This window comes from Dromiciops gliroides, chromosome 4, assembly GCF_019393635.1.
Source record: "Dromiciops gliroides isolate mDroGli1 chromosome 4, mDroGli1.pri, whole genome shotgun sequence".
Lineage (NCBI taxonomy): Eukaryota > Metazoa > Chordata > Mammalia > Microbiotheria > Microbiotheriidae > Dromiciops > Dromiciops gliroides.
In genome coordinates this window covers 487,849,366-487,866,064 of record NC_057864.1, presented here as the reverse complement: position 1 = coordinate 487,866,064, position 16,699 = coordinate 487,849,366, and the positions used below count along the sequence as shown (strand labels likewise).

Below are 16,699 nucleotides of genomic sequence, written 5' to 3'. Positions count from 1 at the left end.
ATGGATGCTGGTGCCCTGCAGTGGACACTGGTGCCCTGCAGTGGACGCTGGTACCCGCAGTGGACGCTGATGCCCACAGTGGACGCTGCTGCCCACAGTGGACGCTGCTGCCCTGCAGTGGATGCTGGTGCCCTGAAGTGGACGCTGCTGCCCTTGACATTTGCCCTTTCTCTCCCTTGCTCTCCTCTTCTAAGGAAAAGCGGCTGCTGTCAGTTCATCCCTTTGACTTTGAGGTCGACTCTGACTCCCCTGCTCAGTCTTGTCCTCAGTCTCTGCAGCTTTCTCCAATGCCAACCCCCCTGGATGAGCTTCAGGTACTGGGGATGGCTGGGTGTTCCTCCCCTCTGCCCCTGCCTGGCAGAGCGGGTGTCCTCCTCAGACACAAGGACCAGAACTTCTTAAAGGAGCAGCCCCCCCCCCAAGCTGTTATTGACCCCTCCCCCAAATTGATCTCTGTTGTACTTGTACCTGCTCCCCAAGGGCAGGGAATGGCTCGCTTTTGTCTTTGTAACAGTAGGATTATAGATTTAGATCTGGAAGGAGCCTGGGGGTCACCGCCCCCACCTTTTTATCTTTTTAAAAAGGGGCAATGGGGGCCCAGAGAGGGAGGGAGGGAGGGTTAGAGCAGAGAATTCAAGCAAGATCTGGGCTTTTTTCCCCACCTGACACTGTCTCTCCATCAGTTAGGACTTGAATTATCTCCGGGGCAAAGGTCAGCTCTGCTCTCACTCTGTGGCTCTGAACAAGCCTCATGATAACAGATATGCTGAGAAACCCTTGAATCTTTCATTTCAAAGGACCTGGGTCTTCTCCCCTGTGACCAGACCCTCCGCTGCACCAGATAGCAAGCCTTTACCCATTGGCAGAGGGCCTTCCCACCCACCTGTGGCTGAACAAAATTGCCACCATCAGGCTTCAGGGGGGAGCATGAAGATAGCGATGAGAGAGTGCTTTTAGGAATCCTGTTCATTTTGAAATATCACACGAAAGTGTATTGTGAGTTCTAAGGATAAGCTAGTGTCCTGATGAGTCTCCAGCAGTGTGGTGAATGGGAAGAGCCCAGGTCTGGAGTGAGAGGCCCTGGGTTCAAATCCCAGATCTAGACTACCTGTGTGACTTTGGATGAGCCACTTATCCTCTGTTTCCTCCTCTGTAAAATGGCTTCTATATTTCCCTCCACCTCCAGATCTTTCCTCCCACAAGGATGCTTTCATAGCATGAAGGCTGTTTGGTGCACAGATTTTTCACAGCTCTTTTGCCTCATTCATTCTCATCAAATAAATTAAAATTGGAGGGGGGGTGGGTCCCAGAGTGGAGCCGCAGGCTCCTCACCCCCTCAGTAACCGGGCCCTGTGTTCAGACCTTCTCAGATGCTGTGAGTGCCGACGAGGAAGCTGCCTCGCAGAAGGATGCCTTGATCACCCAGGCCAGCCTGGCCCCAGAGGGCCAGGACTCTCTCCAAGAGCAGGGACACAGCAGCCTGGAAGCCTCTCTGCCCATGGAATCCAGCCTGGAAAGAAAGCCCAGCCCTGGTAAGTGTCAGGGTCCTCTCTGGGAGGGGAAATGGGATCAGCCTGAAGCCCTAACCCTTGCCCTGCTCTAGAGGAGGGAGGAGCTGGTTTGCCATCCCTTCTTCTTCTTTTTTTTTTTTTTTTAGTGAGGCAATTGGGGTTAAGTGACTTGCCCAGGGTCACACAGCTAGTAAGTGTTAAGTGTCTGAGGCCGGATTTGAACTCAGGTACTCCTGACTCCAGGGCTGGTACTCTATCCACTGCGCCATTTAGCTGCCCCTTGCCATTCCTTCTTGGGTCAGCACCCGCTTTTTGGCATCCCTGGGGTTGGATTAATTGTGTCTCACCCTAGGCTATTTGTCAATGTTTCTAAGAATATATGAGAGGCAACAAGTCAGAGTCAGAGTCAGAAGACCTGGGTGCCAGTTGGGCTTCTGACCCCTGCTGGCCGTGTGGCCCTGGCCAAGTCCCCTGAGGTTTCTCCCAAGTCAAAATCATCACCCCATTGGCTAAATTTCCAGTGATCCTCAGCCTACAGCCTCCTGGACAAAGTCACCAGGGGCCAGAGATTCCAGGATGTGGCTACATTCAGAGCCCAGCCCCTAACACTCCATCTGCACAGCACTCTTCATTAAGAGACCCTCGGCCTCATTTCGTGGATGGACAAGAGTCAGTTCTGTTTGTTCTGCCGTCATTTCACTTCCTAATATGATCTGTTGCATTCAGAGATTTCCTGAGCCCAGCAGTTTATGGCTCCTCTCAATCTTGCAGTAGATGAGGTCACGGGAGAAGCTGAGCCTTTGACTCCCTCAGCCACCTCTAACAGTGTCCATCACAAGGCCAGGGTGCACTGGGACATCTTGTTACAGGGTCCTGAAGCACAAGGTCTGTCCCTCCCCACCCATACACATTTTCTTTTTCTATTATTTCCCTGCTGACATTCTCTAGCTGCCAAGCAGGGCTGGGACACTAGAAGCCTTCATTTCAGTACAGAGAGAAAGTGGGGGCTGATGGGAAGGGTGAAAAATCTGGAGTCAGTGATCTTGGGTTCCAGTCCTGTGTGACCTCAGGTGAGTCACTTCAGCTTTCTCGGCTCCAGGAGCTAGACCAGGTAGGTAGGTCTCCTTGGCTCTGAATCTGTCATCTCATCACCTCCCTGACCTCAGTTTCCCCAACTACAAAATGAGGGGAGTGGGGCTCAATGATCTGTGAGTCCTTTCCAACCCTAGTGCTCTGGTCCTCCATGACCCTGCTTTGGGAACTTCAGATGAGGATCACCCAGATGTCATGGGACTGGTTCTGGGAGTCTAAGGGTAGCTCACCAGTGGCAGCCCATGGGAGGAGCAAGGGGACAACCGAGAACCCAACAGGGCCAACAAAAACTATGATCCATAAGGGAAGGAATGGCAGCATGTTAGACAAACTGAGCTCCTCCAGCTTGGAGAGCCTGGAGTTCTGTCTACCTGTGACCCTTATCTTGGTGAGATGAAGAATGTGCTGGACTTGCAGTCAGGAGAGACCAGAGTTCGAATCCCACCTCCAACCCTTCTGAGATATGTAACACTTCCAAGCAATTAGCCTCAGTTTCTTCCTCTGCAAAATGGAGATAATAATTCCTGTGGCACCCACCACCCCTATAAAGGTCTGTAGACATTAGTCTTTTTTTTTTTTTAGTGAGGCAATTGGGGTTAAGTGACTTGCCCAGGGTCACACAGCTAGTAAGTGTTAAGTGTCTGAGGTTGGATTTGAACTCAGGTACTCCTGACTTCAGGGCCGGTGCTCTATCCACTGCGCCATCTAGCTGCCCCAACATTAGTCTTAAAATTCAACCAGTCATGTGGATAGAGCACTTGGCCTTGGATTCAGGAGTACCTGAGTTCAAATCCAGCCTCAGACACTTAACACTTACTAGCTGTGTGACCCTGGGCAAGTCACTTAACCCCAATTGCCTGCCCCGACCCCAAAATTCAACCAGTCAATTTAACTCAAAATGTATTTTTTGTGTTTCCTTTTTTTACAATTGTTTTTACATATTTATTATCTCTCCCTCCTACTCCCCTCCCATTGATTTTTTTTTTTTTAAGGAAAAAACCCCCTCATAATGCACATGCCAAGTCCAGCCAGACGAATTCTCACACTGGCCACTTCCAAAGTATGTCTCATTCTGCATTTTCAGTTAAACACCTACTATGTGCCAAGTGCAGTGCTAGGTTCTGAGAATACAAAGACAACAACAAACCTGTGCCTGCCCTCAAGGGGTTTACACTCTGCTGGGGGGTGCAGATTGTAAAATGATAAGTATAGAGAAATACAAGATGGGTATAAAATAGAGACATTTTTGCATTGGCCTCCATTTCCCAATGGTTCCCAATCGCCCTGCCCACCCCCATCCCCCAGAGCATTATCCCTTATGCTAATGAGTAAAAAAATAAGAGGGGGGAGGGGCAGAGAGAAGTTTGACAAAGTCCAAAAAAGTCTGGTGTTGTATGCAATGTTCCACACCCGTAGCCCCCCACCCCTGTAAAGGTTTAGTAAAGAAGTATGAGGAAATATCTTCTTATATCTCTTCTTTGGGTTCAACCTTGGTCATTACAATTTTGAGGCCTTCAGTTTCAATTATCTAAACCAGGAACTTTCACTTGGCTCAGGGCAATGGAGAACTGGATTTAGAGTTGGGAGCTCTGGGCTGCTTAGCCAGGAACTGGCTGTGGGACCCTGAGTAAAGCCCTCAACTTCTCTGGGCATCTGTTTCCTCTTCTGTAAAGTGGGGGTTGGACTCGAGATCCAGAACACTCTCCCTGTAGAATTCAAACACACTCATCCTCCCCAGATGAAGGAACCATGGGGAGTGACCAGCCCCAGCTCCAGTACTATGCCAACATGGATGCCTCAGAGGAGGACATTGAAGAGTCTTACAAGATGGCAGCCCATCCACCCCAGCTTTCCCAATGCAGAAGTCGGACTTTCTCCCAGGAAAGCATGGCTCACTCTGAGGTAAGAGCAAAGATTCCCAAGAACCTACCTCTACCCTCTCCTTGGCATGAGATATGACAAAGCTCCCACAGGAACACTAGGGAACGGAGTTTTAGAACGAAATGGGGTTAGGGGGCAGCTAGGTGGTGCAGTGGATAAAATACCAGCCCTGGATTCAGGAGGACCTGAGTTCAAATCCAGCCTCAGAAACTTGACATTTACTAGCTGTGTGACCCTGGGCAAGTCACTTAACCCTCATTGCCCTACCAAAAAATACAAAAAAACAAAATGAGCTCAAGCACATCTTCAAAATGCTTCCTTTTAGACATATGTACAAAAGTCCTAACAACCCCACACTATAGAAACTCTGAGCATAAATACAGGCCTTACTGAGCTCAGGCAGCTTCCTGAAAATCCCAGCTACTTCTTGGAACTGGGCCAGGCCTGGGGCCCTGGGCCTTCTCCCGGCTCTCTTTTCTCAAATTCTCTTCTTTCCAGACTACAATTCAAGACACCAAAGCTTGAAATCATTTAACCAGCCCAGCCCACAAGTGTGGCCTTCAGCATCCCTTTGACAAATAATGACTTTTTCCAAGTCTAGACACAATCATAGCCCATAGATTTCCAATCACATCTAAATCAGAAATTCCCAAATGCAGGGGGCAGCTAGGTGGCGCAGTGGATAAAGCACCGGCCCTGGATTCAGGAGTACCTGAGTTCAAATCTGGCCTCAGTCATTTGACACTTACTAACTGTGTGACCCTGGGCAACTCACTTAACCCCCATTGCCCCACAAAAACAAAAAAAAAAAAAAAGAAATTTCCAAATGCAGATGGAATGTTGCAAAATAACCTGCACCAGCTCACATTTCATGAAAATTCCCCCAAAGATGGAAATGACCTTGCTTTGATGGCCTAGGAACTCAGATTTGCTGTATTTTGTGTGCCTAACCTATTCCACTGACCCACCACTCTATTTCTTAGCCAGTACCAAATGGTTTTGATGGTTACAGCTTTATAATAGAGTTTTAGATCTGGTACAACTAGGCTACCTTCCTTTGCATTTTTTCCCATTAATCCCATTTCTTCTTCCAGATAAATTTTGTTATTATTTTTTTCTAGCTCTATGAAATAATTTTTAGTAGTTTGATTGGTATGGCACTGAATAAGTAAATTAATTTAGGTAGAATGGTCATTTTTATTAAATTAGCATGGCCTACCCATGAGCAATTGATGTTTTCCCATTGGTTAAGATCTGATTTTATTTGTGTAGAAAGTGTTTTGTAATTGTGTTCATTTAGTTCCTTGGTTTGCCTTGGCAGATAAACTCGCAACTATTTTATATTGTCTACAGTTATCTTAAATGGAATTTCCCTATCTCTTGCTCCTGGACTTTGTTGGTCATATATAGAAATGCTGGTAATTCATGTGGGTTTATTTTATATCCTGCAACTCTGCTAAAGTTGTTCTAGTTTCAGGTAGTTTTTTAGTTGATTCTTTAGGATTCTCTGAGTATACCATCATATCATCTGTAAACAGTGATAATTTTGTTTCTTCCTTGCCTATTCTAATTTCTTCCATTTCTTTTTCTTCTCTTATTGCTAAAGCTAAGATTTCTAGTACAGTATTGAATAATAGGGGTGATGATGGACAGCCTTGTTTCACCCCTGATCTTATTGGGAATGCTTCTGATTTATCTCCATTACATATAATGCTTGCTGATGGTTTAAGATACTTTTTATCATCTTAAGGAAAGTTCCATTTATTCCTGTGCTCTCCAGTGTTTTTCTTAGGAATGGGTGTATTTCGTCAAAAGCTTTCTCATATGATTTTGGTTAGTTTTGTTATTGATGTGGTCAATTATGTTGATAGGTTTCCTAATACTGAGCCAGCCCTGCATTCCTGGTATAAATCCCACCTGGTCACAAGTGTATTATCCTCCTGATAAATTGCTGTAATCTCTTTGCTAATATTCTATTTAGAATTTTTGCATCAATATTCATTAGGGAGATTGATCTATAATTTCCTTTCTCTGTTTTTGTTCTCCCTGGTTTAGGTATAATTTGGTTTTCTTTTTTCTTTTCTTAAATCAAATTAACCAAAGGTTTATCTATTTTATTGGTAGTTTCTTAGAACCAGCTCTTAGTTTTATTTATTTATTCTATAGTTTTCTTACTTTCAATTTTATTCATCTTTCTAATTTTCAGAATTTTGAATTTTGTACTTAATTGGGCATTTTTAATTTGTTCTTTCTCTAGCTTTTTAAATTGCATGCCCAATTCATTGATCTTCTCTTTCTCCATTTTATTCATGTAGACATTTAGACATATAAAGATTCCCCTAAGAACTGCTTTGGCTGCATCCCATTAGTTTTGGTATGTTGTCTCATTATTGTCATTCTATTGGATGAAATTATTTATTGTTTCTATGATTTGTTTTTTGACTCATTCTTTAAGATGAGATTATTTCCAATTTAATTTTTGGTCTATCTTTCCATGGTCCTTTGTTACACATAATTTTTATTGCATCATGATCTGAAAAGGATGCATTTACTACTTCTGCCTTTCTGCATTTGACTGTGAGGTTTTTATCCTAATATATGGTCAATTTTTTTGTGTAGGTGCCATGTACCACTGAGGGGGAAAAAAGGCATTTTCTATCCCCATTCAATTTTCTTCAGAGCCCTATCATATTTAATTTTGCTAACCCTAACCCTAATTTCGTGAACCTTAATGCTAACCCTTCTCCCAGTACAATCCTTTCAGTTACCCCTTAAGGTTTGTTTTGGTTTGGGGTTTTTTTTAATATTATCACATCATAATCCACTTATCCCCACACCTTCTGTCTGTGTGTACTCCTCCCATCTGCCTTAATAAAGATACACTTCTCAAGAGTTACAAGTATCTTCTTTCAGGGTAGGGATAGAAACATTTTAACCTTATTGAATAACATGTTTGGTTTGGTCTCCCCCATTTTACCTTTTTATGCTTCTCTTGGGTCTTGTATCTGTAGACTGAATTTTCTGCTCAGTTCTGGGCTTTTCATTAGGAAGGTTTTCAAATCCCCTATTTCTCTGAATGCCCATCTTCTCCCCTGAAACATTATGCTTGACTTTGCTGGGTAGTACAGTCTTGGTTGGAATCTCAGTTCCTCTACCCTCAGAACATCATATTCCAAGCCCTCTGAAGCTGCCAGTTCCTGTGTAACCCTGAGCCTCAGTTTCCTCCTCTAAAATGAGGGAGATGAGGGAGTTGGGCCAGATGGCTTTGGAGTTCTCTTCCCCCTGACATTCCCTGACCTGTGTTGGCTCTCCCCGACAGGGCAGGGAAGGACCATGTGTGAGCACACACACAGACACATAAACACACCTGTGAGTGTCTGTGTATATACAGAGGAAGACAGATGGTCCCAGTCTCATTCCATCTCAATGTATGTCATAATATTAGTTCTCATTTTGTAAACAGGCCATACTTTACTAAACACTTCTCTTACAGCCTGTGTGCCCTCTCTGCTTCCCAGTCTTTGGTTGTAAAATGAGGTTGTAAAATTAGGTGGGAGGCAGCTAGGGGTGTTACAGTAGACAGATCGCTGGGCCTGTGATCAGGAAGACCTGATGTCAAATCCTATGACCAACACTAGCTGTGTGACCCAGGGCAAGTCACCTAACCTCTGCTTGCCTCAGTTTCTTCATCTGTAAAATGGGGATAATAGCTGCCCCTAAGTGCTTTGGAAACCTGAATGTGCTATATAAATACTAGTTATTATGATGATGCCAGTTCTAAACCCCTGATTCTCATGGACCCTCAGTTTCCTCATCTATAAACTGAAGGTGTTGTAGGGGCCTGTTGGCTTTAGATTAATGATGTTATCATTTGAAATCATTTGATCTCCAACAAGCACAGTTTCCTCATGTGAAAACAGGGAGAAAAAATTAGCTTCCCCCTGATCCCTGAAATAGGGCCCTGGATGATATGGCTTTTTCAGGATTTTTTATCATTTGACAAAATGTAAGCCCTCCTGTGCTGGGCTCCCCCACCTTTGCCAACCTGTCCTATTCTCCAGGGCTATTGGGAGCCCCTCTCCATAGGCCACAACTTCTCAGGAGGGGGACCTTGACAGGAAGGATTCCCATGACTTCAGTCCATTCACCCAAAATAAGAGGTTCCAAACGAAGCAGTTTAGAGGAGCAAGCCACTCTCTGACCCCATGAGAGGTCTGAAGAAAGCTCCCCATCATGCAGGGGGGAGACAGGACTGGACAGCCCACCAGCTCCAGGATGACTCAGGCGCCCCCAGCTAATTGGTGAGTGGTAGACTAAGCAGCCACATGCCCTCCATATGACACCCCACCCCCCAACCAAGGGGGAAGGTCTGGTCCAAGGTTGGCTCCCAGGGAGAAGGCTTCCAATGAGTTTAAGAGCTCAGCAGCTTCAGGCTTTGGCTAAATCCATAAAACCCATGAGCTGGAACATTGCCCCATTTTGTCCTGTCTGCTCTGGCCTGGTCAATGGGTCTGGGAAATGAGCTTCTTCAAAGGAAGGATGCCACATGACCCAGTGGGAAATGCCCTAATTCTAGAGACAGAGGACCTGGCTTCAAATCCTACCTCTGCCCACTATTGCTGTATGACCTTAGATAAGTCCCTTTACTTGCCTGGGCTTCTGTCTTCTCTAGAAAATGAGGGGCTGAATTCCTCCCAGTTCTGGACCTAGAATTCTCTGATCTTCCACAGGTCTTGGATGAAGATCTCTTGCTAACTTGGGCTCTGGGGGGCCATGGAAACTCTGTCTCTTAAAATAGCCCCAAGGCCTGGGGGCCTGGTTCTCTGGCTTTCTCTGCCATGATCTGTTTGTCGTAGGCCTTTAGGTCAGGCCTAGAAGGAAGCCCCAGGAGGCTGGGGTAAGGGTCTCAGGCTGTGCTTCCATGGGATGTGAGAGGTGCCCTCTGCCATGATGGGACCAGGTGCATCAGGGTCCAATGACCCCAGACAAGAACAGCTCCTGCTCACTCCCTCTGAGTCCTCACAGGAGCCTTAGACATCATCACGTCCAACCTCAAACCTGACATCAGGGGAAACTGAGGCCTATCACAAGGGCTGTTTTCTCCCACATTCCATTACTTGGCATTCACCCAAAACAAAACCATGGGATCAGTATCATTGTCCTGGTCATGGAATTGGAGAACTAAAAGGGACCTCACGCATCACCTGGTCCAGCTCCTTCATTTGACACAGGAAGAAACAGAGGCCCACAGAGTCTGAAGAGATGTGCCCAAGATCACACATCTGCTAGATGATGGGACTGAGATTCAAACCCAGGGCTTCTACCTCCAAGGCAGGAAAACAGAGACTTGACCCTTAGGTCCTGACTCTGAGAATAATGTCTAGTGAATGTCACTTTTTTGAGGACAGAGACTGTGTCTAACATACCTTCATCTCCCCTACTGTCTGAAACAGTAGGAAAGTGTTTAGGGAGATGCCTTCTATTGTTCATTCAAAATTACCTGCCCCAAGCACCTTTAGAAATATATTAGATAATGTACTTTGGACCTTCAAAAAGTGGGAATGTCTTCAGGGGGTCTTTTCACTCTCCTAATACAGGATGAAATTCCAGTTCCCTAGTTGACAATTTCATGAATTCCTCGAAAATAAGAACAATAATATTAATTGCCTAATGGCCAACTTTCCAGGTATAAGCTTCTCACACCTTAGCTAGGCTGGGCCTCAGATGATCAAAGCCATAACAAGGGTGAGGCCAATGGGACTTTTGCCCAAGGCATAAAAATTTAGAAATGAAAAATGTCTAGGTTGTTGAAATTACCCCAATTAGCACCTGGTTAGCAAGAATAATTGGTTAAAATAGGAAGTTATCACTAGATTCATCTGTGAGCCACTATAACTAATTACCCTCCTCCCCGCTGAGTTTAATTAGTCTTAATTACTTGTGTTACGTTTATTCCATGAATTGTAAAATTGACCTGAAGCCAAATTTGATGCCTTGGGCACAAAAATGATTCATTGGGGTGCAGATAACAGACATAGGCAGGTCATGTCCGGCCCAGTACCCCAGCCTTTCCATGTGGGAATGACCTGCCAAGAGACTTCCCTCAGCTTTCAGAGCCTTTGACAGCCTTGATGATGGGTCCCAGGTAGAAGTTGACAGAAGGCCTGGTGCAAAAAAATATTAGAATCTCTTTATGGCAGCCCCCCTGCCTTGCAAGAAACAAGCACTTTCTTTTTCCCTGTGTGGCCTCACAGACAACAAACAAGGCATGTCGTCCAAGGCTTCTGGGGGGTCCTTGACCAAGTTACAAATTCTCTAACTCCATGTCAACATGAAAAGTTTGGACCCAGTGACCCCTCAGGTGCCCCATCCATTTCTAAAATTCCAGAACCTGCCCAGGACCTTTGCTTTGTATTGCTGGTTTCCTGTTTTTGACCTAAGTTTGACATTTCAAAGAGTCATACAGGGCCATCAGCCCCCTAGAGCTGGAAGGGGCCTCACAGACCACCCAACTCCACCATTTCAGAGAAGAGGAAAAGGAGCCAAAGACACAGATAGTAGGTGACAAGGACAAGAGTCGAACTCAGTTCTTCTGGGTCTGAATCTTGGAGCTTTCTGTCTCAACCTGGAGACAACAGCAGCAGCTGGCATTTCTATAATGGCTACTGTGTGGCAGGACACTTTCCAAATATGATTTCATTTCATCTGAACAACCACCCTAGGAGGTGGATGCTATTATGATCTCCCTTTACAGTTGGGGAAACTGAGGCAGGCAGAGGTGAAGTGACTTGCCCAGAGTCACACTGCTAGTAAGTGAGGCTGGGTTTGAACTCAGGTCTTTCTGACTCCAGGACCAGCACCACCTAATTGCCCTGGCATCATTTACTTTGCCTTGAGGGTTTTAATCAGGGTGGGGACTTGACTCCCATTAGGAATCACTTTCCCCCTCCATGCTCTGGGGGTAGCAGCTGCCCAGTGGATCCCCTCTGTTGGAAGACATTCACGGTGGACAGAGCTGACTGGGGAATTATTTCAGATCAGGTCACATTGATCTGAGTGTCTTTAGGAAATGAGATTAGAACAGAGGTTTAGCAGGTAAAAGGACAATTGATTGATTGGTTGGAGGTGGCTTGGGGGCATCATTATGATACCCAGCTCTCCCAGTTCAGAAGGACACTCCCCCTCTAACCCTGAGAGCCTGGAAGGGCACAGGCTAAAGCCCTGTCCCTTTCCTCTCTTTGAATAAAAAAAAGGAGAAGCAAATGCAATGGCAAGAGACTTCACCTGGGTCAGGGGAGTTGAAATGGAGACTAATTGATTTGCCTCAGTCTGAGTCCAAGAGAATGATCGATTTGGGGTGACTGGAGAGCTAGCTAATAGAAATCAGAATTGCCCCTTTGTGTAGACCCTTGGATTCTGGCAGGAAACCAAAGGCTCTGAGCATCTGGTGGCCACTTCACCTCCATCAGTGTGGATGTAATTAGCCTGTGCCTTCCTGTGTGGATCAATACCAGGGGTTCTTACTCAGATGTGTTGGGTAAACATCCCCACCCCAAGTGAGAAGAAGAACAGGAGCCACAGAAATCTGTTCTTATGATCTCCCAAGAATCGTTTGTAGTGTCTTCATTATGCCTGTGATTTCTCTAATTCTCTGGCCACTTCACCCAGCCTTCTGCCTGATACTGGGGGTGAGGGTGGGGGGTGAAGATTGGTCTTGGAGTCAGGAACACATGAGTTACTGCCAAACTCTTGGCAGCTTTGTAACTGACCCTAGGTAAATGACTTAAGCTTTCTGTGATGCCATTTTCTCATTTGTAAAATGAGGGGCTTGGCCCCTTCCAGCTGGGAATCTGTGACCCAATGATTTCCAGGAGCAGGGCTTCCTTTGGGGGATGGGCTGGGCTGCTGGGGTCCCTTGCCTGCTCCTTTCATGAGGGCCTTCTCCTACAGACTCCTCTTAGGTGCTCTGGGGCTTCCAAGGTGGTGGGAGCCACTGACCACTGCACACTGGGAAGTGGGATCTGTCTCCTCTGTTGTTCTCCCTCTTTCTTCTGCCACAGATCTCTGAAATGAATCAGCGCATACTGGCCATTGAGTGCCTGCTGGCCCAGCTAGAGGGGAGAATCCTGCTGCCCTGGGAGGAGGTAATGCTGAGTGAGCCAAGCCTTGGGATGCCACCTTTTCTCCTGGTCCTGTCTTAGTAATGGAAATGATGCTGCTGAAATGCAAGTTTCTTGTTGATTTCAATAGCACCTTGCAGCACTGTCTCATTTTCTCCTCACAATAACCCTGGGAAGGAGGTGTTACTCTTATCCCCAGTTTACTGATGGGAGGAAACTGAGGCAGACAGTGCATGTGTGTTCTCCAAGGTTATAGAGTCAGTAAATGTTTGAGGCTGGATTTACACTTAGGTCTTCCTGATGTCAGGGCTGCAGCTCTATCCACTGGGCCACCTGGCTACTTGAATAGATGCTTGTTGAATAAATTCAGTCTATACCTCTGTGATGTATGAGACACATGGCAGCATGGAATAGTGGACAGATGGCCAGCTTGGAGGCAGGAAGACCTGGGTTCAAGTCCTACTTCCAACACAAACTGGCTGGGTGATACCAGGCAAGTCACTTAACTAGGCAATGGACCACTAACCCTTCTGACTCTGAGTCTATGATCCCGAGAACCTACAGGCTTTTGCAAGCTGTCTGGTCCTGGGCAAGTCACATCATCTCTCCAAGCCTCAGTTGTCCCTAAGAAGGTAATAATGAGAGCACCTGCTTCACCAGGTGATTGTGAGAACAAATGAGATAACCCAGGTGAAGTGCTTGGCAAGCCTTAGCAGGTAAAAGTACCCTAGAAATGTTAGCTGTTATTATTATTATTACTCATTGTTAGAAAGAACTTGAATGAATGAATGATGAATCATTTCTTAAGGACCTTCTAGATGCTAGGCCCTGGGCTAAGCCCTAGAAAATACAAATAGAGGCAAAGGGGCAGCTAGGTGGTACAATGTATAAAGCACAGGCCCTGGATTCAGGAAGATCTGAGTTCAAATTCAGGCTCAGACACTTGACATGTACTAGCTGTGTGACCCTAGGCAAGTCACTTAACCCTCATTGCCCAGCCAAAAAAACCCAAAACAACAAATAGAAGCAAAACAGACCCTGCCCTCCAGGAGTTTTGTATTCTAATGGGGGAAAACAAGACACAAAGAAGAGCTGGGTGTGGTGGGTGGGGAGGACAGCAGGGAGGAAGCAGGGAGCCCTGGTTGTGGGAAAGATAAGGCAGAAACAGAACCCAGGAGCAGAGACCAAAGTCCTGGTGGCAGAGAGATGAGGGACATAAGGCCTAAGTGCTGGCAGCATGGTTTGGCAAGAGATCCAGCTAAGCCAGTCAATCCTGAAAACAGTCCATGATACTCTGATTTTAAAAAGTGTTTCTGGGGCAGCTAGGTGGCGCAGTGGATAGAGCACCGGCCCTGGAGACAGGGGACCTGAGTTCAAATGCGGCCTCAGACACTTAACACTAGCTGTGTGACCCTGGGCAAGTCACTTAACCCCAATTGCCTCACTAAAAAAAAAAAAATGTTTCCTAAGAAGCCACCCAGGACCCCTGCAACCAGTCAAGAACTCCCTTAAGCCGTACATCTAGTTCAGCTCCCTCCTTTTGCAGATGAGGAAACTGAGATCCAGAGAAGGAAAATGACTTGCCTGAAATCCCAAGGGGAAAAGGCAGGATTTGAACTCAGGCCCCTGATTCCAAACTATCTCTCCACTGCATCAGACAGTATATGATGTTGATGTCAATCAATCAAGGAACATTTATTAAGTGCTTCCTATGTGCTAAGCACTGTACTAAGCCATAGGATACAAAGACAGAAATGAAACAGCCCCTGCCCTTAAGAGACTCACAATCAACATGAGAAACAACATGTGCATATTCAAGGATATAGGTAATATACTCAAAATTAATACTACAGTTTCACAAGAGAGTATATGGCATGTAACTAATGGGTCATTTATGTTTTAAATAAACCAATAGGGCAAGATCAGGCACAAGATTTCATCAGTGTGGGAATATCCTCCAATGGCTTCAGATCCCAAATGGTCAGTCATATCATACCTGCAAGCTCACAGCCAAGGGACTTGCCCACAGTCACCTAGCTGTTCTGTATCAGAAGCATGAATTGAACCTAGGTCTTCCAAGGACAACTTCTCCCACATCACCACTTAACTTATGGAAGTCATCTTTGTCTCTTGTCAGTCCAGCTTTTTACCAGGAACAAGCTTTCCAAGAACAGTCATGCAACCAACACCACTGTCCCTGGACAGGACCTGTCAATCATTGGCCAATCTCTATTCCCTCTGACTTCCTAGTCCACATTCTCCTTCCTGATGACCAGTCCCCTCTATGTGCTGTCTTCAGTCCCAGAACACAAGTTCCTTGAGAGCAGGGACAGTCCCCCTTGCTTGAGCTTGCATTTCCATTGCTTAGCACAGGGCCAGACATCTAGAAAGTTCTTCATGAAAGCTTCTTCCATTCCTTCATTCATGCATTCAGGCTGCCAGAGATCACCTTTCTTATTTCTGATCCTCAAAAGATTTCTCATTTCATTGCTATGACCACTGCCTTCACCAGCACAGATGGTGCCCTCCTCCATGCTTTAAGTGTTGTTTGTCATGTTGTTGCTGCCACCCCCCCACACACAACCCCCCAAAAGCCACCATCTAGTGGCCAGGGTCTAATGATGAGTCCCTCCTGATAGAGTGAGGCTGGTTCTTGTACATTAGGCACATGGCTGATCTCTAGGTCTGTTCTGAAAGCTTTTTCAGCTTGGTCCAGCATGCCAGAGCCTCATCTTTGAGAAGGCAGGGTCCCAGCAGGTCACCATGAGGCATGGTGGGAGAGGAGAGGACATCAGTGGAAGAGCCTAACGGAGGACCTGACAATAGGGAGCAGGGTTGTTGTATGGCTATAGAGCCTGGAACGTGGAGGCTTGGAAGGAATGAAAAGATGGTATCAACCAGAGAAGAATGGAGAGGTGCCTCATTGGACTGGGTGTGAAGAAACAGCAACAGAGCTGGAGGGCCCTCAGAGCATCCTGGATTGTGAGCCAGAAGGCACCTCAGGTTATCTAGCCCAACACCCCCCCCCAATTTACAGATAAGGAAACTGAGGCTTCCAAATGCAATGTTCATTGCTGCAGTTCACACAAGATTGTATTTAGGGCAGGATTTGAACTCTAGTCTTTCCAGCTCTAGGAAGCTACTGGTTGGAGCACTAAATTTACAGCCAGAAAGACAGGACTTCAAATGGCTGAGAGTGAGAGTGTGCCTCATTGAAATATCAGTATAGCCCCCTGTAACAGACCTATGGGAAGCCATGGACAGGGGTAGCAGAGGAAGAGCACCTATGGATGGGCTGCACTCTGCCCCACTGGAGGGTCTCACACATCAGTGACATCACAGCCCTATTGAAGTCCTGGAATATTGACTAATATTGGAGCTAATAAAAAGAACAGCGAAAAAAAATGGAAAATTGGAAAGAGAGGCGGGAACAACAGAGAAAACTGGCCACGAGTCGGGAGAACTGCCTTCCCAGCTCTACCACTAAACAGCTTCCTGAACTTAGGCAAATCCCTTCCAGTCTCCTGGGTCTCAGTCTCCTCCCATTCTGGCCAGAACTAAGTCCGTTGCCTTCATCCTTTCCTGACCCTTGAAACAGTCTTCCCTTTCTTCCTGAGCTTCCTCAGTAGATTTGAAGCCCCCAAACCAAATATCAATTTGTCTTTTAATTATTTTTAATTAACAATCCATTGGCTGTGTGGAGTGCCCTTGGAGGGAGAGAAGCCCTTGTCTCTTCCTCTCTCTGTCTCTCTTTCTCTCTTGTCTTTCTGTGTCTCTGTCTCTCTCCCTCTCTGTCACAAGGCAGTGCTAATTAAGCGATCCTCCCCAGCCACTCCCCCACCTTGTAGCAGTCACCTCCCTCAAATGTTCAAAGGAGACCTCCTGAAGGAACTTCTGGTGGTTTGATGTGACCAAGGGGTAGCAGAGAGTAACATCTCAGCTGAGAAGAATGCTTCTCTTGGATGAATCATGACCTGTGTTGTCACAGGTTTTTGTCCCCCTCCAAGTCACCAAATCTGGGTTCCCATAACTTCACACATCTGAAACCCTGACTCTTGGGGACCTCTGTTGTTCCCACAGCCTTTCTGAGCTGTC

The 16,699-nt window shown here is 46.2% G+C and overlaps 1 protein-coding gene across 3 annotated transcripts in view; it reads left to right on the top strand.

Moving 5' to 3' along the window:
- The window catches only part of MLPH (melanophilin), a 64,678-nt gene that overhangs the window by 30,172 nt on the left and 17,807 nt on the right, over window positions 1-16,699 (top strand). For 2 of the 3 annotated variants that reach the window (XR_006356414.1, XM_044004801.1), the window contains exons 7-10: window positions 195-314; window positions 1,361-1,532; window positions 4,342-4,505; window positions 12,545-12,628. Coding sequence is in view for 2 of the 3 variants with exons in the window: in XM_044004801.1 (XP_043860736.1) it covers window positions 195-314; window positions 1,361-1,532; window positions 4,342-4,505; window positions 12,545-12,628 (540 nt within the window). In the remaining variant the exon portion in view is untranslated. The remainder of the gene's footprint in view (window positions 1-194; window positions 315-1,360; window positions 1,533-4,341; window positions 4,506-12,544; window positions 12,629-16,699) is intronic. The other variant, XM_044004802.1, reaches the window with a different exon arrangement.